Below are 20116 nucleotides of genomic sequence, written 5' to 3' on the forward strand. Positions count from 1 at the left end.
ATAACTGTTCCACATATTTTACTGGCTAGCTAAGGGTTTGCAAGATCATGCTTTTTACATGGTAGTTAAGCCCTTTAGCATTTCTAATACAAAATATGTCATCTTACTACTGTAGATTAGTGTTCTCAATCTTGGTGACTTTAAAATGTGTGGACTTCAACTCCCAATGATCTTAAAATTGCCAAGTTTTACAAACACTGTACTAGATCTTAAATTGAACTCAGATGAAATGTTGGTCCTGAATTCCAATAATTACTTTTATTATTTTAGGAGAGTTGTGAAAGCAAGTTCAGGGTAGGGAAATTAATATTTTGCTTTCCAGGGGCTTCTCACTCTTTTTTTTAACCCAAAATCACCCTAAAAGTAGCACTATCTTTTGATAACATAACAGCATCACATGATATCCACTTTATCCAAATTGTGGCCTCAACCTCTCTTAAACATTGGTTTCCATTCTTTAGGGAATCAAGATCCAATATCCAATTTGGTCTTCCCCTAGCAGACCAGTTATCATTGGAAAATGTAATTCTAGTTCTAGCTCCAAAGTATCATTTAATGTGGTCAAGGGTGTATAAAAAAAAATCTCCAGAACAGATTAATGGAACAAAGAGAGTAAAAATAGAAGAATGGAGAGAAAACGATTGGCTAAAAGATTATATATCTTATATGAAGAATAAATATTTTTACAAAAACTAATTACCAAATAGAAACTCCAAGGAATGGTGACTGTAATGTTTCTTTTATGATTCATTTCCCTGAACTATACACAGTATAGTCAAAAGTCTGCTGAATCATCAGCAATACTTTAAAAAGGATGCCGAGGACTTCCCATGCTGAACTAAGATGTGCATTAGTCTGAAAACTTCCAACAGCCAACAGATATGCGACAGGCTGCACTTCATAGTCAAATAACTTTTTCAGTTATTGTTGGTGACAATCTGCTGACATTGCAAATTGCACAGAAAGTACTATAAAGCACTATGTAGTGGTATACAAGTCTATGTGCTGTTGTTATCTGAAGTGTAGTATACAGTGATAACTTGGTATTCAATTGCTTTGAAACTGATCAAATTTGGTACTCAACGCATTTTGACATGAACATTTTGTCCAGATACTCATCATTTGGTACCCAACGCATAAGCTAGAACATGTCAATTTTGGCTGCCTTGTGACTAATTATATTATTTCTTATGAGAATAAATAATTTGGTACTCATCATTTTTGATACTCATCGCAACTTCAGGAACCAATTAATGATGAATACTGGGGTACCACTATATTATTAAAGCAGAGGAGAAGCAATCTGGCTCAGATTACCCACCAATATTGCTTAATGGATTGCATGCAATAAAAATAGCAATCTCAAAGAGCTGAAATGGTAAACCACTGATAAAAATATACATTATATTACAAAGGTATACACTATATACAAGTATACAAAATACAAAGGTACATACTATATTATATTATGCTATAATCAATTAATTAGTTCAACTAATACTGATTACAACAATCTGGAAGTCCTAGCAAATGGGCATTATTATGAAAAATAAAAGCAAGGAGTATCCAGCTAGGCTTGGAACAGAATTGAAAACAACATATACAAACACATCATCATTAAGACACATTTTTAAGCAAACCTGTAAATTCTCCACTAGTGGTACATCGTTGTGGCTTAAATCCAGAAATTCAATCTTCGGCATTAATTTCTAAAATAAGGGAATAGTAAGGCTTCAGTCCAATTAAAAGATATCAATCTTGATCCAAAACAATTAATACATGATAATGTCAAGCCTTAAAAATTTTAGAACTATCTTTTTCAAGCAATAGCCCAAAGGCTACAAGTAGAAGAAATTTCAAGGGATTTTGTACATGAGTGGACTTGTTTACAGTTAAAAGCTCTCACCATTCTGTAACATTCAATATAATTATCAAATCTTCTGCAAACCATAGCAAGTATTAAAAGTACTGATTATATCACTATAAACAGAAGGGATATCTTCTGTGCCCTTTTTGAAACTGTTCAGAAGTATTTGGTTATGAACTCTTACCACTGAATTGTCAATTTGAGCTATGCTATTATGACTCATGTCTAAAGTTGTTAATGTGCTCCAAGTTGGAATAACTGCTGTTACAGGATTTGAAGATGCACCTTCGGGCTCCCATTGGTCAAATTCATAGGCCTCGGGCACTAGGATCTCCTGTTCAAATCACATTGAAAAAATGAATATTTCATGTTAGCAGGAGAAAATAGAGATTTCTGATTAGTAAGTCATTATTTGATAAAAACGGTTAGCTTCTAAACAAGTTTAAAAGCTGGATATTGCTCTGCAAGCATAGATACTAAGCAAATACAATAAAACATCAATTGCACAAAAACTGAGCTGAATGAACAAAGAATGTTTTTATGATTTTAATACAACTTTAACAAATTATAATCATAATACAGCACACTACAAATAGTACACATTTGAATCTTACCATCATGGATGTTGCTGAGAATTGTACACTTAGTGTTGCTAGAGTATGTTTTGAAGATGTCAGCCCATTAATAAGTTTTGCACCACAGTGATTTATCTATTTTGAAAAAGTAATAGTAAGGAAAATGAAACAGCAGTATATGAAAATATGAAACTTTCACATGAAATTTTACATTGCACTATTTTTATTAAAAAATTAATAAAGTTTTTGCAATATTTTATTAAAAAGCCTCCCTCAGGGGAATACTGTAAACACAATAAATGTCAAGAAAGTCAATTATAGCTCCCAGCATTGATTCAAATAAAAGAAAATCAAATATTACTACTACATCAGTGTCTGGGGGAATGATAAATACAGCAATCTGAAAACAGCCATGCACAACCACAAACAGAACTCTTTCTTCTTACAAAAACATAAAACAACCTTTATGAAGTGCTTGCTGGGATCCCCAAAGAGTTGCTTTATGCAGGGATTCAAGAATAAAGAAAAACAGGCAGTGACCTCTGCAGACTCTCTGCTGTAAACAGACTTCTACTGGGAGTCAGCATGGGTTATGTTATGCTACCTTAGAAACCATGTGATACAGTGGTGGGTTTCAACATTTTTGCTACTGGTTCTGTGGATTGGTGGTCGTGGCAGGGGAAGGATAATGTAAAATCTCCATTCCTTCCTCATTCCAGGGAAGGTTACTACAAAATCCCCATTTCCTCCTGATCAGCTGGGACTCGAGAGGCAGAGAATAGATGGGGGCATGGCCAATCAGAGATTATATTTACCAGTTCTCCAAATTATTCAAAATTTCCACGACCAGTTCTCTGGAACTGGTCAGAACCTGCTGAAACCCACCTCTGATGCGACAGGTTCTAAAATACAATCACGGAATATGCACACAATACTCCACATCTGACATCCCTAATTACAAGAATCTTAGGCTATTGAGATGAGAAACACCAAAGCAGCTCTCAGTCACAATAAGCAATGTTAGGTTAAAAATAGCAAAACTAAGATAAACAGTTTTTAAAAAAATTAATTTATACATTATCTTTCCATTCAAAATGAACTCTCAGAGTTTAAGTCAATCTAAAAATGCAAAAAGTTTTTAAAAAAACCAAGTAACTGAAAACGTATTGGTAATAATCAAGCTATTAATATTCAAAGGGTTGACTAGAGATATATGTTTTTACAAAGACAATGGGGTGCCAAATGCTAAATAAGTCATGCAAAGGGATGATATATGCTTAGGCTCACCCTCATGCTGAATATACATGCCTCTGATAGCAGGGCCTCCACTTCAGAGGTTAATGATCAGTTTTATTAAGAGAAAAGTAGTCCTGCTCAAGGCCAGTTTGCTTTGATGGTAACCCTTCAAAGGCCTTCAATGCAGGCATGACCATGCTCAGATAACAGGGAACGGAGCTTGGAGTTATGCTGGCCTTCGAAAGAGCAGAAATCTCAATGCTTCTAACAGCACGTTTCACAATGTTCCCCTCCAAATGGTTGCATAACTCCATGAAGCTGTTTAGGGCTTTAAATGTTTAACACCAGCTCTTTAAATTCTGATAAGAAAACATCTCACTGCCAATTCACATTCTACTATTATTTGGCAAATAAGCTTTGTTGCATTTTGTCCCAACTGGAATTTCCAGATTCTTCTCAAACAGAGCCACACTGATGTATTACAATGTTCGAAACATAAAATGATATGTGAACTGCTACTGTCAAACCTGACAGTCACAGTTAGTAGTAATGCTACAAATGTCTTCTCTGTTAAAGATCATAGTACATTCTAAGGGTTTATACTTTCTCTTTCAAGGAAAGTGCAAATCCATCCAGAATAGGCTAAATTCCAATCCCTGTCTCTAATCTCTTTCAGATGAAGAGCTGCCTAGATTTAATATTGTTGGATGTTAAAAGTCAGTGGCCTTTTAAGCTTTCAAGAACTGGATTTTTTACATGGGCCTTCAGGTTTCTGAACTATTGAATCCCCAGTTGCATGATGATGTCATTTCTATTTGGATTGTCATTTTATTATTGCTTATTGATTTATGTACCTTAGTTTTGTATTCTTTTGTCAAGCTCTGTTAATTTTTGTGTAAGTTGCTTAGTTGTTTTGGTTGATTTGGGGAGCCCTACAACTTTCTTTAAACAATGTGCCACAGGTTCGCCATCATGGCCTAAGAGTATACATAAGAGTAAGTTCTAGTAAGTACTCCACAAAGAAAGCTTTTTTTCAGAATTTACCTGAATCTGATGAAGCGATTTAAATATTGATAAGTCAAAAGGCAAAAGATGTTCCTGAATATTACTGCTTCCAACAGGTCCACCTGAGCCAGTTATCTGGGGAAAATACATGTATACATATACATACATTAACATGATTTACAGAATAATAAACAGATTGCACAGACATGTTTTTGTTTAGGAAACTGAGTATCTTGTTAAATTATATTCCATGGTTTTATAAATATGTACTGCAAACTTTTAATATTTGTATAATTAAATTTAGTGAAATATTGAGCATGCCATATTACTCAGTGTCCAGACACTGCACACATTAAAAGGTAAGTTCACTATCTTGTTCTTTCTTACAAACTAATAACAGAATATAAGAATTTAAAATTCTTTTTGGGGATTCTGATTTTTACATACTTTCCATTGTATTAATCTGTTTTATTTCTATTTTTCATTTTATATTTTTAAAATTCTTTTAAATCTTCTCTTACTTACTTACCTATTTATTTATACAGTGGAACCCCGACATAAGAGCTGCTCTACTTAAGAGCAACTCGAGATAAGAGCTGGGAGGGGAGAGATATTTTTGTTCTACTTACAAGCCCAAATTCGAGATACAAGCGCCAAGGAGCTGTCTCCTGAAGCCAAACGCTAACTTCCGCGTTCGGCTTCAGGAGACAGCTGCGAAGCGGCGCGCGTGTTTTAAAAGGTTGCAGCCGGCCTGGGGGGCTCGGGGGGGTGCTTGCAGCTTTCTTTCTTGCTCTTTTTCTTTCTCTCTTTTACCTTCCCTTCTATTTCTTCTTTTCTTTCTCCTTCCCACCTTCTTCCCTCCCTCCCTCCCTTCACTCATTCCTCTCTTACTCTCCCCTTTCATAAGTTTCCTTGCTTCCTTCCTCTGTTCCTGTCCCTTCCCCCTTTCTTTCTTTCTTTCTTTCTTTCTTTCTTGCTCTTTTTCTTTCTCTCTTTTACCTTCCCTTCCTCTATTTCTTCTTTTCTTTCTCCTTCCCACCTTCTTCCCTCCCTCCCTTCACTCATTCCTCTCTTACTCTCCCCTTTCATAAGTTTCCTTGCTTCCTTCCTCTGTTCCTGTCCCTTCCCCCTTTCTTTCTTTCTTTCTTTCTTTCTTTCTTGCTCTTTTTCTTTCTCTCTTTTACCTTCCCTTCCTATTTCTTCTTTTCTTTCTCCTTCCCACCTTCTTCCCTCCCTCCCTCCCTTCACTCATTCCTCTCTTACTCTCCCCTTTCATAAGTTTCCTTGCTTCCTTCCTCTGTTCCTGTCCCTTCCCTCTTTCCTTCCTTCCTTCCCACCCTCCGTCCATTCATTCACCCATTCCTCTCTTGATCGCTTAAAGCCGGTCCCTGGTGCAAAAAGGGTTGGGGACCTCTGTCCTACAGGATTGGGTGGCAGAGAAGTTGAACATATGTAAATTTAAAAGTTTAAGAAAGTTTACAAGTTAAGTGAAAGAAACTTCATTATTCATTTATATGTACATGTACATTTCTTCATTAAAAACATGTCTTTCTGCATAATTTAGACTAACTTTGTGAGTTTTTTGAGGGCTGGAACCAATTAAAATTATTTACATTAATTCCTATGGGGAAAAGTCGTTCGAGATAAGAGCTGCTCGACTTAAGAGCCCAGGTCCGGAACGAATTAAACTCGTATCTCGAGGTACCACTGTATGGTCCTTCTCCGCAGACTCAGGGCACATTACAACAAATACAATACAATACAATATAATGAGTAAAACCCAACCTAATTCTAAAACTAATACTTAAAACCTCAATATTATAAAAAGCATTTATTCAACAATTATTACACAATTACAATGATCACCGGAGCAAGATGTAAAGCTCAATAGCCCCAAGCCTGCCAACAGAGATAAATTTTTAAAACCTTGTGAAAAGCCAGGAGGGTGGGGGATCTCTGGAGGGAGTTGATTCCAGAGGGGTGGGGCAGCCATAGAGAAGGCCCTTCCCCTAGGGTTCGCCAGCCAGCATTGCTGAGCTGATGGGACTTGGAGAAGACCAACTCTGTGGGACCTGACCGGCCGCTGGGATACGTGAGGCAGAAGATGGTCCCGTAAGTAATGTTTAAAAATATTCTGAAAATGCTGAGGCTTATGGTTAGCAAAAAATATATCAATTAAGAAGTCCTTATTGAACTATTTATCACTTCTGGAATTAAAGATTCAAATACTGCTAACGCTGCAAGGAACAAGTTCACTTCAAATTAACTATGGCATAGTGAGAGATTTCAAGCATATACAGTACCGATTTACTTGCTAAAGGATTAACATTTAAATGGGGAATATCTGAATTTAATTTTTAACTTCAATGAAGTACTGAGTAAATTTATATGTATAAACCCAAAATGCATATTACAGTACTATTGTATATCTTATCATCTGATAAACATAAGAGCAAAAACACTATAGGCTTATTCAAAGAAAATAAATGTAACTTTGGAAAAACAGGATATGAAAAAATATTACAGTGAGATTTAATTCTATATACAGTATAAGCAGAAACGATACTAATGCAAGTAGAACTGAAGTAAAAAAAGGAATGGGGAAATAATTAGCGGAACAATATATAAAAAAGACCTTACTAAAAACATATAAAAGTATTTTAATGTTGCTGTTCTAATTTAAATAAAACCTCTTAATGCAACTTTTAAAGTTCAATGTACTTTTCTAAGAATCTATGTTACAGGCAATTATCTCTGTTTTCATGGAATTATTTCTTTCTTTATATGGTGGTCCAGACAATTATCTGGACAATCATGTATTTCTTTTGCATTCTTGTTCTTTCTTCAATGCCTATAGTATTAGTAACATGTGACTTTTAAATTACAATAAAATATATAATAGTCTTTATTAAAATAAGAAACATTTGAATTGCTAATTTAACTATGCAGGTCATGGAAGGCATTTGTTTTTGTTTGAAACCCATCATTTTAACAGAAAACAGTGCTACCGTACTTTCTTCCAAGTTCTTCTACCTAGGCAAAAAACATTTCCTATAAAGCATAGTCTCTATAGACAACACAAATGAGCAACTGAAATATTTAAATTAGAATCTGTTACCTTTAAATATTTGAGTCTGCATGTGAAATCCAGAATGTGACCAAGATCAGTTCTGGCATCACCATTTGCACATGTTGGTTTCCCCTGACGAAGCTGTTGAGTAACCGCATAAAGCTGCAAAGGTTTAATATTAAAGACTTCACCAGCCATAAGTAATTGCTCTCCTAGAAAACAAGATGTAAATATTTACAAATAATACCTTTCTGTATACTGCAATAAACAAGATTTTTAAACAAAATATAGATGCAATGTATATGATTCTATTTCAGGTATAACATAGTATAAATAAATGTTAAGAATTCTGATGGTTCATACCTTTATGAAAAAGTTCTTCAGCCAATTCAGCTGTGATTCCAATGATTTCCTGCAAAAAATAGAAGAAATAAAAAGATAAAATCAAAATATTATTTAAATCTATTCATTCATACAACATTTATGCACAGGATTTTATATCTTAGGCAATAATGGAAGTACAGTAGTTATAAAATATGGCCATAAATTAATAAAAATGAGGAAGGAAAGACATGGAACACGAAAGCTGAAATTTCTAGGTATCAATGCACATTAAACATTCTTAGCAACCCATGAAGTATGATTTACTTTTTTGAAAATTATGCAGGAAGCAGAATGCTTAGATGCTAATTCTATTTCATTATGGAAACATCCACTGCTCTTTGTGCTGGTCATACTTCCTACCTGTACTTTTGTTGCTTATTTATCGCTTATTTATTTATATCTACCCTTTCTGTGGGATATATTTATAACATTTACTGCAAGGAGGCATTTGTCACTCCTAAATGGGCTAGTTTAATATGTTGTGGTAGAACTGCCCCAGGTAATGAGGTGGAAACTGCATCTGATACAAAATACAATTATCCATGTACTAATGGAAACACCTTGATACCATCACATAACACCAGTACTTCAAGAATTGCAACAGTTACTAGTTTGTTCAATTCAAAGTGTTAGGAATATCCATTTATCCCAGGCATCTATCCATCCTTCTGTTTTGTCTATTAAGCTTTGTTTCTTATGGGAACCTGCTTCGAAAAGCATTTGACTGAAGTGACTTAAAAGCATTTTTAAATAAAGCCAATATAGTGACAGGCCATCTGAATGCTCAACTAATAGAATAATTCTGTAAATAACAATGCTCTTATGTTTTAAATGCAAATAAAATGCAATAAGCAAATGCAATAAACATGTGTAAAGGTTTATTAAAATGTGGCGGGAAAGAACTTACATATAAATGAAAATGTAAGAACTGTGATAGTACTTTGGGTGCTGCTAATGGAAATATAGCAAGAAGGGTTTGTAAGTATACTTCCAACTCTTTTTGTCTTTTTTCCACCAAGCTTTTGGAATTTTTACCAATAATCTTTTTGGGAGGCAATATATTCTTGTCTATCTTCTTCTCTAAAACAAGCTGTAAAAGATACAAATTAGGTTAGTTTCTGAATGAATCAGTGATTTACGGATTATAATATTAAATAATACTAATAAAACATAGTTCTCATAAAAACACCATACATATAATAATTGATAATAAATCTGATCTCTCTCTATATATTTTTTAAATGGCTTAATTTTTAACCACAGCTGCTTGAGATATAACCCAAAATTCTCTGTCAATTTGGAAGGTTACCACTTTATAACTTAACTTGGTAAACAGATAACTTAATTTTCTTTCTCTGAAAACAGGGGTTCCCAACCCTCAGTCCCTGGACTGGCACCAGACCACGGCATGCCAGAAACCAGGCCACTCAAAGAAGCAAAGCTCCATCCCCAAAATGCCAGCAGCATGTAAAGCCACCCCTCCTCTGGTCTGTGGAAAAAATTATCTTCATGGAAACCGGTTCCTGGTAGTCAAAAGGTTGGGGGCCACTCTCTTAAACAATAGCTGTTTGCAAGTGAATTTTGACTTCTGAAGGGTATCTTTAGAAAAAGAACTTAGCTTCCATTATTTAGTCTTTTCCCCCCATTAAGTGGAGCTAAATCAAGCTATTGTGACAATACTCCACTACAACTTAATAAGCCAGTATTCCTTTTCAAAAAGCATACGAGCATGACAGAAAGTTTTCTAAGTGACTGATGTCAAAGATTAAACCAACTGTTTTAGGGATACAATTTCAGAATAATTACTTTTTCATGAAGATCATAGAAGTCACTATATCGGTGTTTTACTATCCACTCATGGGTTCCAACAGTCACTTGAATGATATACACCTAAAAGTAAAACAGCCTTTAATTAACAAAAAAATGGTCATACATATTCACATAAAAATATACAATCCTTGCAGTAATACTTTTTTTAAAAATCCTATAAAGATTTTTGAGCTACCTTTCATATATAACTCTTCATTTCAAGTGATTATATAAACATATTGTAACCAAAAAATTACAACAAAACAGAAGTCAGTTTCTATTTATACTAGGTTATTATTTTATTATTGTTTGACGTAAACTGAATACCATTTTGAAAATGCTAAAACAACTATCTGGAAAAGAAAATATTACCCAGAGTGTACAAATCTAAAGATTATTTGTTTATCAAATTTTTATAGCTGCCCATCTCATCATGACTCTGGGTGCTATACAACAATCAAATAAAATCATTTGGAAAATATTGAATAGGCTCTGGGGTGAGGGAGTGCCTAAGTGTAGATCCAATGTGCTCAAGTGGGAATTGCTGATGGATAACAACATACTATCTGTTGGTCTGTCAATTACTACCAATAGAATGCACTAAAAGTCATTTGTTTCTGGCTTAATGATAAAGCCAAAAAGGTGGCCTCATTTTGACAGTGTAAGGTTTGATCTGGACACAAAATAAATCAAATAACAAAGTAGCTATTCTAAACCAACATCACAAAAATCCATAGTATTTGGTTGGAGATGCAATTATTTTATAGGTGGCTCCATTCAGAGTTGGAAAAAAATCCATTTAAGCCATGTGAATCCCATTGATGAAAGTAGAGGGAGGAGCAGATTTCAGTGACCTATGCTCTATTTTCAGTGCCTAAATAAATAGGCAGTATTTTTCTCAATAGATACATTCATGGGCTCATTCTGCTATCAAAGCTCCTCTCACATAAATTTTTGTCATACAATAAGTTAGTTACAGTTTTTTCTTCAGCAATATTTGCAATTAACTAACAAAGCTTAGCTAAAAATGAATAAATCAATGGTAAGCATTGGTATAGAACTGGAAGGCTTTTCATAATGCAACAACAATCACTAGATATACCCATAAAGCATTAGCGTAACTTCTATTCATTTACAGAATGAAAACACAAAAATTAGAACAGGGAATACAATGCATTAAAATGTACAACATATAAAAATTAGAGTGCCTGTTCTTTAAAACAATGGAAATCAACTTCAATGAAGCAGCAAGCGAACAAGCAAACTGAATTTGTCCCTATTCAACCAAAATGAAAGTATCACACAACAGCTCATTTTCTTTTTCAATAGTATTAGTGTGTAAATTATATTCTTAAATTATACTGTTTCAACACTAATTCTACAAAGTTATATGATATAGAGTAGCAATCACATTATTAATTGGCTAAGAATTCTGACAGGATACATTTTACCTTAAGTAGAAGACATTTTCTTGTAAATATAACTAGATGCCATGATTTGGTCCTAATGTCATATGGACAATTCTTGCCATCTCAATTGTCACGCTTCCAAAGATATATCAGCATTCTACTGAATACTGACCATCTACCATATCTGTTTTGCTCTTCAATGTCTCTGAATCTTAGTAATTATGATACACTTGGCCAATAAAGAATTCTATTCTATTCTATTGATTTTGAAATAGATGCTCATATTTGTGTAACACTGATGTTCACTAGATATTGGGTAATTCTAATAGATAGGAATTTATAATTTGTTGAATTACAGCTGAGAGGGGTTTTTTTTGAGTGTTAATGACATTTCATTCCTTTGTATGATCTTATGACTTGAAGTCTTTATTATATACTTATCTGATTTGAAAAGGCTAATTTTGGTAAACTAAATCGACTTAGATCTAAAATATCCAATTTGCATCATTTCCATTTTGATAATTCTATGTCCTCCTTAGTTTATAGTTCTCTCATTCCACATTCCGACTGGAGCTCTTCTTCCAAATTTGAAATTAGTCACTGAATTTTCTCAACAACCAATTTTTTTTATGGTTCTCGTTTAAGTTTATTACTTCCAGATTATCTTCCCAGTAATTAGCAGTTTCATTTTAATCCTAACTAGTGAGCATAATCTAGCCTGAAAACATATTTCAGGTCTATCTACATGATTTTCTTGACAATAATACAGAAATGATTTCCCTTTACTTTTTGTATTTAATTTTTGGAAAATTTATATTTAAGGAAAATGGATTTCCTCATACATGAAGATGCCATCTACCCTCTCTGCCTTGATTATAGATTATAGATAGTCCTCATTTATTGACTGCAATTGATTCTCTTGACTCAATAATTAAGCAACATTTTTGTTAACTGAACATCACATGAGAATGATTATGTTTATAATTTAACTTCCCTTTTCCTGTTTTACAGCACCAGAAGGATATGAATCCACCTACGGTCCCTAGGCGGGGAACGCCAGAGCTGCCCCATTTCCTTGCCACTTTCCCCTCTAGCCCTCCACTTCCTCTGCTCCCCGCAGCCGCCCCACCTCGCTGCCAAAATCACCCCTCTAAAAGCTTCAAATGCCACCTCAAATCGCCTCCAAAATCACCTCTCGAAAAGCTTCCTACGCCGCCCCAAATCGCCTCCAAAATCACCCCTCCAAAAGCTTCCGCTCCAAATTGCTCCCAAAATCAGCCCTCCAAAAGCTTCCTTCCTACACCGCCCCAAATCATTCCCCAAATCAGCCCTCCCGAGCTCCAAAAGCTTCCTACACTGCTCCAAATCGCTCCCAAAGTCTTCCAAAATCACCTCTCCTTTCAAAATGCCTCATTTCTCCTTGCTGCCTTTCTTCACTCCATTTGCCTTTGTTAGGACCTCGATTTGGGTGGCATAGGAAGGGGCTGGAGGGGTGATTTTAGGAGCGATTTGGGGCAACATAGGAAGGTTTTAGAGAGGTGATTTTGGGAGCGATTTGGGGCAACATGGAAGCTTTTGGAGGGCTTATTTTTGGAGTGATTTAGGGCAACGTAGGAAGGTTTTGGAGGTGTGATTTTTTAAGTGATTGGGGTGGCGTAGGAAGGTTTTGGAGGTGTGATTTTAGGAGCGATTTGGGGAGGCTTAGGAAGCTTTTGGAAAGGTGATTTTGGAGGCGATTTGGAATGGCATAGGAAGCATTTGAAGGGGTGATTTTGGAGGTGATTTGGGGTGGCATAGGAAGTGTCTGGGTGATTTTGGGAGCAATTTGGGGTGGCGTTCGCCTTCGTTAGGACCTCCATTCCTCACTTCTCCTCGCTGTCTGTCTCCACTCTGTTAGCCTTCACTTTGTCCGCCCACCATTTTTTTTAAGCCTTAAAGTTTGGATTTTCCTAATGGGTTTGCACGCATTATTTATTTTTACATTGATTCCTATGGGAAACACTGTTTCATCTTACGAACTTTTCTACTTACGAACCTTGTCACGGAATGAATTAAGTTCATAAGATGAGGTACCATTGTATATAAGGATTATCCTGTTGAAAAGTTCAACTAATTAAGGTGATAGAGCAAACCTTGTTAGCATGTGGTTAAGCATCTTTTGGGAAAGGCTGTACTGCAAAGAAAAATAACTCAGGAAGACATGGCCTGTTTAAGCAATCTCTCCATTCAATAAAGCGGGGGGTGGAGGCAAAATGGACCAGGCACACACAACTGTGATGGAATGTGCAGTTGAAGGAATGGAGGGGGAGAATGTCAGAAGTAGGACTGTGCCTTCCCAGGCAGATGGCAGGTCATTCCAGAGAGGAGACAAAGGCAAGAAACTGTGCAATCCTGTACTGGATGAGAGGGATAAAAGATCCAGAATAGCCACATCCTAGAATCTCCCAGAGAGTATCCGTTAGGTTATCAGTTTAGTCTATCTATTAAGTATAAGAAAATAAAGAACTCTTTGGATCTTGCTGTATCATGTCTGGGCTTAGGCCTGACACTGGCTATAATGGTAAATACATAAGAGAAACATGCAAGGATCTTAAATGCATGCATTGGTTGCAAAGTCACTTTTTCCTCATTGTAATAAGTGACAATGATCACTGTCTAAAGCAGTTGCTAAATAGAACTACTTGTATATTCATAGTTTCATCTCTTCCCTCCCATTCCAATTTTCCTGCAAGATAGCTTATGCTCTGCTGGCTTCAATTTCAGGATCAGTGAAGCTACCGAGCCTTTCTATTATACCAAGACGATAATCCCTTGGGAAGATTACAAATTCAAGACAAAAAGCGTGTGTATGTGTATGTCTGTGTGTCCCCTACTTAGAAAGCTAAGTTATGAGCACCATCATATACAATCTGAGTTCTGAGTATTTTTTAACTGACTGGGTTAATAGGGAGACGGTTAGCTGAGCCAAAAGTTTACAGAAAGGAAGGGGAATCAGCGTATTCTCCAAAGCACCTTTGAGCAAGACAAGAAATAATAGGTGCAAGCTTAACAAAGAGAGATCCAGCCTACAATTAAGGAGAAAATTCCTGTTAATGAGAAAAATTGATCAATGCAATGGCTTTCCTCCAGAGGTTGTGAGTTTTTAAGAGGCGATTGGAGATTTATTTGTTCAGAATAGTAAAGGGTCTCCTGTTTGAGCAGGGAGTTGGACTTCAAGAACTCCAAGTTTCCTTCAAACTCTGTTATTCTAAGTACTTCCATTTCTCCATTTCAATCACTCATTAAAACATTAGAATGCTACTTCTAATAAATAATGTAGTTGAAACACCATCAGCAACCTTGTTATACACCGTTATGCAACCTACTGAAGCTACATATGCATGAATTTAAGGGAAGATCTTGCACACCACTGGAGTTTCCTTTGAAGTTTTCACTGCAGCAGCTCTGACTGCTGAAAGAACTAGCTGCTTCACAAACTGAACTGTAGAAATACAAGATGCTGCAGCAAAAAAAATCAAACAAAAATCAGTTTGCATCTTCAGCTTTTCCAGCACATACTCTCTCCCAAATTATGCAGCTAGACAACACAACAATCTGTACATCAATGAACACACATAGAAAACACAAGGATTTTGTTTTACAGTTGAAGCGATAAACTATATATGCTCGGAAGTTGGCATTTTTTTTTAGCTCTAGGCTTAAATATTTACAAATAATTACAATATCCAAATAGATAAGGAAGCCCTGCATTTAGTGCTTGCTGATTTCATCAGAGAAATAATCTAAAAGGGTAGTGAATATATAAAACAGATGAATAAATACAATATCCCCTTTATCCATAGGCATACATAAGATTTCACATTGGACCTTATGAAATAGGATAAAATTATTAGCATAGTGTTCTTCTAGAATGGACCTGTCAGACTGACAGTCCACAGGCTGAATACATCATGCGGTCATCCCCTCCCCCTGGCTCCGCAAAGGCAAAAAATGTCGGGATACGTCAAAATCCGGCCTGATATGATCAAGTTTGACACCTGAGTTCTACAAGATGTGATCCATAATCGTTACAATGATAAGTCATAATTTCAGAAAACTGTAAATTGCTATTAGTTTAAGGATGCTGCTGAATCCAGCCCTTCTTTTTATTCTTTGAATCAACAGGAGCAGATAAACTACGGGATTTGAAAATATGTTTTTTTTTAAATGCCTTGTAGCTCAGTTTTTCCAAATCTTGAAGACTTGTTAGTGAAGAGAAAACAAACAGGTGGAAGATCAACATCCTTTCTACAATACTTATAAAGATGTATAGGATTCTGGTAGAGACTAATGAAGCAAATCACTAAACGGCCCTTCTTTAATTTGGTGCATTGTGTCTTTTTCTTTCACAATTCTCACCAAAATGGGAAAAAGCAAATCATACTAACTGGAAATTCTTGAGATTGCAGATTCAACCCTTTTATCTGGTATTAGGTCAGAACAGGCTAAACTTCATAGCAGAGTTAATGGAAGCCTTTTAACCTGACACTCTACAAAAATGGCAGGTTACTATTCCATCATCTTGCTATGTTCTAAATAGCAAGATGTATCAGATTTTATGCATAACTATACTGTTGGTTGATTTATTTTATTCTTGACACTGTACAACAAGCTTTCTATCCATTTCTTTTTACTGCAGTCTGGAATTGAAAATGCTGCTGCTCAATAACAAAACAAACAGATCCAGCACATTAATTTCAACATGAAAAACTTAACCACATACTTTTACTCACTTCTGCTAAAAAAACATTTCTTTTATCAATTTTAGCTTGTCCATGGGTTATGTTTTAGAAATTATGCACATAAGCAAATGGCATTAAACTTTTATTTTGTTTTTAATAAAACCAGGATGATATTCAATTTAGAAAGGTTAGAATGCATAAAAAATAACCAAGAAATCCCAAGTCTACATATCAGATTTAGAAACCACCTCAAAAGGCATTGGCACATACTTATGTATTTCGACAGAAGAAAGCTACAGTACAGTATATAAATGTATCAGTATAGTTCCTGAAAACTGAACTCATCTCAAATGTCTCTTCAAATGTTCATTTTCTTCTGATTAAGTAAAAATGTCCCCAAATATAAACGAACATTTTTGCAAAGCATGTCAATAAAATTTTGGATGTAAACTCCAATGAAATAAGGCCATAGCATACTATCAGTTCATTAAAAAGATCACTAAAACAGTATGCCCACAAAAAGAAAATCCATACATAAAAATTATTTAACTAGATGAAAAATTAGCAGATGAGACCATTTTGGGTTATACAACAAAACAACCAAAGCATATTATATATTAAATATATTAAATATTTTTGCAATGTTAGCTCTTAAAACAGTGAGTAAGAAAACAATATATATTTATTAGAGACATAACTCTGTACAAAAGGACAAATGTAACAATAATGTTGTTGGAAAAACATTACACAAATCATTTTCCTTTTCTTCACAGAGATTTCCAAAAGTATTAACTAATAAAAATTTCTATCAACAGTTTCATAAGTTGAATTCAGATGCAAGAATATCTGAAGCCTAGTGACTAACATTATTTCCACACTTTACTTTAAAGCAAGGTGTATTCTCTTTTAATTCTTTCTCCAAGGGATGCTGCGTGCCTGCATTCAGAAGAGAGCAAATTTTGTCTTTCCCAACCAAACTCCTTTCAAGGTAAGTTAGACCCAGTCCATTCCTTGTTGCCAGCGGTTTGGTTATAGGGGCAGGGAATGATGGAAACTAGAGTCCCACCTATCTGGAAGGAGCCAACTTTGGAAAAACAGAGGCTTTGCCATCAGCCACCCGGAATAAGACAACACCTCAGCTACCAGAGCTGTTGCTGAGATATCAATTTCCTTCCTCTAGGGATGCTCTTTTTCTTTTGTTTTTGCACCCAGGAACTGAAGAACTCCGCGAAACTCTAAAGCAGTGTTTCCCAACCTTGGCAACTTGAAGATATCTGGACTTCAACTCCCAGAATTCCCCAGCCAGCTTCTCCTCCTCCGTGGAAGTTTCCCCGAAGCGCCCAAGGGTTGCCCGAACATACTCCGGACAGGGAGCCTCTCTCGCCCCTTCGCACCAACGATTTGACCCAACGGCGTTATTTTCATGGGACCCCCGGGGAGGCCGACGGCTCTGACGCGCCAGACTTCCCCTCACCACACACACAACACCCCTTCGCACCACCGCCTCACCGTGTAGGTCTCCACCAGCTCCGACCCAAGAATGCGGATGTTTTTGGGAGGCTCCTCGCCCTCTTCGCCGGTCCTCAGCGCCTCCATGTCCCGAGTCCGCAGTGCAGAAGTTCGGGACCGACGGGCTACTGCGCTCGCTCCGCCGCTCGTCGAGGAAAGCGAACTCCGGGGGCGGCGAGTGTCGTGGCAGCTCCTGCGCCGCTTCCCTCCGCGCTGGCCATGACCAGCGCAGCTATAGTCGTCACGGCCGCCATATTTGCGCTCGCGCCGCCTCCTGCCCCTATCCGCGCGACTGAGCACAGACCCCGATAACGTCACTCAAGGCTTCGGGAAAACAAAGGAGGCGTGTCCTTGGGCTAGGAGGCGGGGCTTACCGAGGGCCGGCGTTAAGATCTGGGTTGGGAGGCTTCGATTGGCCGAGAGGCGGCCAGTAAAGCGGGGAGAGATCGTTTACTGCCTAGTGATGCCTTGATGTCTGCACCCTCGCAGGGTGCTCGATCCCCTTTGCCTAGCGTAAAAGCGACAATGTAAGAGAGGTGGTAGAGAAACTACGAAAATATCGAGCCATAAGCGCACCATGGTGCCTACCGTCCCTGTTCTAATGTACCTGTACCTACTTTGCTTATGTTTATCTATATACCAATACGTGCTATCTTGTACATGTTTGATAGATAGATAGACAGATGTAACACGGATGGGGCAGACAAAATTATAATGGAAGTGGTGGACTACTGTTCCCATCTCTGCTTTTAAGCTAGCATGGACAGTGAAATAAAGCTGCCTGAGGGAATAGCGTCTCCAAGGTGTAAGGCAGGATCCTGACATATTTTTTAATTCATTTATTTAGCATGAATAAAGCTTGTGTTGATCATTCCTGCTTAATGATAACTAATATTTGTGCTTTTGCAGCATTGCCTTATAGTCCAGTCACTGCTCTCTTAAGAGCAAGGCTTAAGAGAGTGAAATGGAATTTCTCATGAATTTAGGAAATGTAAGCAGGTTTCCACATGAATTGTGGTACATTAAAAAAAACATTGTATATTACAAAAATATTTTTCATACTGTACATAACACAAGTTATAGCACCAAGACAAATCTTTTACTGAGAAAGATGAGAAACGTTGACTCCAAAAGCAGATGGAAAAAACAGCTGTTTACATTCCTGATGTTAATTATTTGCAAGGAGTTGAGCATTAAGTCCTGGTGCCTCAGATTGACCTCAAATTTTGCTGGCAGGAGATTGTTTTGCTGTACATAATCCCCTATTTTGTTCCAAAGCCTTTGCCTAGGAGCAGGGAAAAAATAAAAATTGATGTTTATAAAAATTCAATAGAAATCATGTCACATTTGGAGCACTTTTTCATTCAAATTAAAATTTTACTACAGCAATCATGCCCCAAAACATTTAAAAAGAATTAGAACAGACAGGTTTGGGAAAAATAAGAGAAAAACTAAGTAATATCTTGAAGACAAATGACTTAAGAGCAGCCCTATTAACTTGGCTTCATTCACTTTTTTGCATTGTTAATTTTCTCTCTATTTTTTTCTTTTTCTCTATTTTTTCTTTTTAAGCATTTTGTTTCCACTTAAGAGGAACAAGCATATAAAATATTATATTATATAACATATTATATATATTATTATATTATTATTATTATTATTATTATATACTGTATATTATATAATGTAATATATATTATATATTATTGTATTATATAATACAATAAACCAATATTGCATTATTATTATTGTTGTTGTTGTCGTTATTTATTAGATTTGTATGCCGCCCTTCTCCGAAGACTCGGGACAGCTCACAGAATACAAAAAACAACCACGACAACAAATCTAATTAATTAAAAATTACTACTAAAATCCCATATATATTAAAATCAGTCAGCCAATTCATTCACAACCACACATTACAACTCAAACAATGGAAAGGGACTTGATCTAATTGCCCCATGCCTGGCGACATAAATGAGTCTTGAGACTTTTGCAAAAGGCAAGGGGGGGCAGTGTAAATCTCTGGAGGGAGCTGATTCCAGAGGGCTGGGGCCACCACAGAGAAGGCTCTTCCCCTGGGCCCCGCCAGACGACATTTTCTGGCCAACAGGACCCAGAGAAGGCCAACTCTGTGGGACCTAACCGGTCGCTGGGATTCATGCGGCAGAAGGCGGTCCCGTAAAGTAATCTGGTCCGATGCCATGTAGGGCTTTATAGGTCATCACCAACACTTTGAATTGAGTCCAGAAACCAATCGGCAACCAATGCAGACTACATTAACGTAGTTACTGCCCTGGGATAGAAACTGTCAGTCTTTTTTCCCTTGTTTTTATTTTCCTGAACTGTCAGCCAGATGGTAATAGTTTTTAAAAAAAGGTTGTCCAGGATGAGATGGATCTTATACATGAAGAATATATTTACATGACGGGATTAAAATAAACCGGAGTTTTGTAATCTTGATGAAAGATGTATCATCCCCAAATTACAATTAAAAAAATAACAAAAACTACAACTAGAAAAACTGTGTG

At 36.4% G+C, this 20116-nt stretch overlaps 1 protein-coding gene across 8 annotated transcripts in view; it reads right to left on the bottom strand.

The window, feature by feature from the left end:
• Positions 1-17903, bottom strand: part of NISCH (nischarin) — a 41112-nt gene extending 23209 nt beyond the window's left edge. For 6 of the 8 annotated variants that reach the window (XR_011557967.1, XR_011557965.1, XR_011557968.1 and 3 more), the window contains exons 1-9: positions 17586-17877; positions 9944-10027; positions 9045-9227; positions 8117-8165; positions 7802-7965; positions 4723-4818; positions 2482-2577; positions 2052-2201; positions 1641-1709 (exon numbers count right to left, since the gene is read on the bottom strand). Coding sequence is in view for 4 of the 8 variants with exons in the window: in XM_070738628.1 (XP_070594729.1) it covers positions 1641-1709; positions 2052-2201; positions 2482-2577; positions 4723-4818; positions 7802-7965; positions 8117-8165; positions 9045-9227; positions 9944-10027; positions 17586-17672 (978 nt within the window). In the remaining 4 variants the exon portion in view is untranslated. Of the gene's footprint in view, positions 1-1640; positions 1710-2051; positions 2202-2481; positions 2578-4722; positions 4819-7801; positions 7966-8116; positions 8166-9044; positions 9228-9943; positions 10028-17585 lie in introns of all 8 variants that reach the window. The other 2 variants (XM_070738629.1, XM_070738632.1) reach the window with 2 other exon arrangements.
• Between the last annotated feature and the right edge of the window lie 2213 nt (positions 17904-20116).

The sequence above is a fragment of the Erythrolamprus reginae genome, chromosome 2, assembly GCF_031021105.1.
Source record: "Erythrolamprus reginae isolate rEryReg1 chromosome 2, rEryReg1.hap1, whole genome shotgun sequence".
Classification (NCBI taxonomy): Eukaryota; Metazoa; Chordata; class Lepidosauria; order Squamata; family Dipsadidae; genus Erythrolamprus; species Erythrolamprus reginae.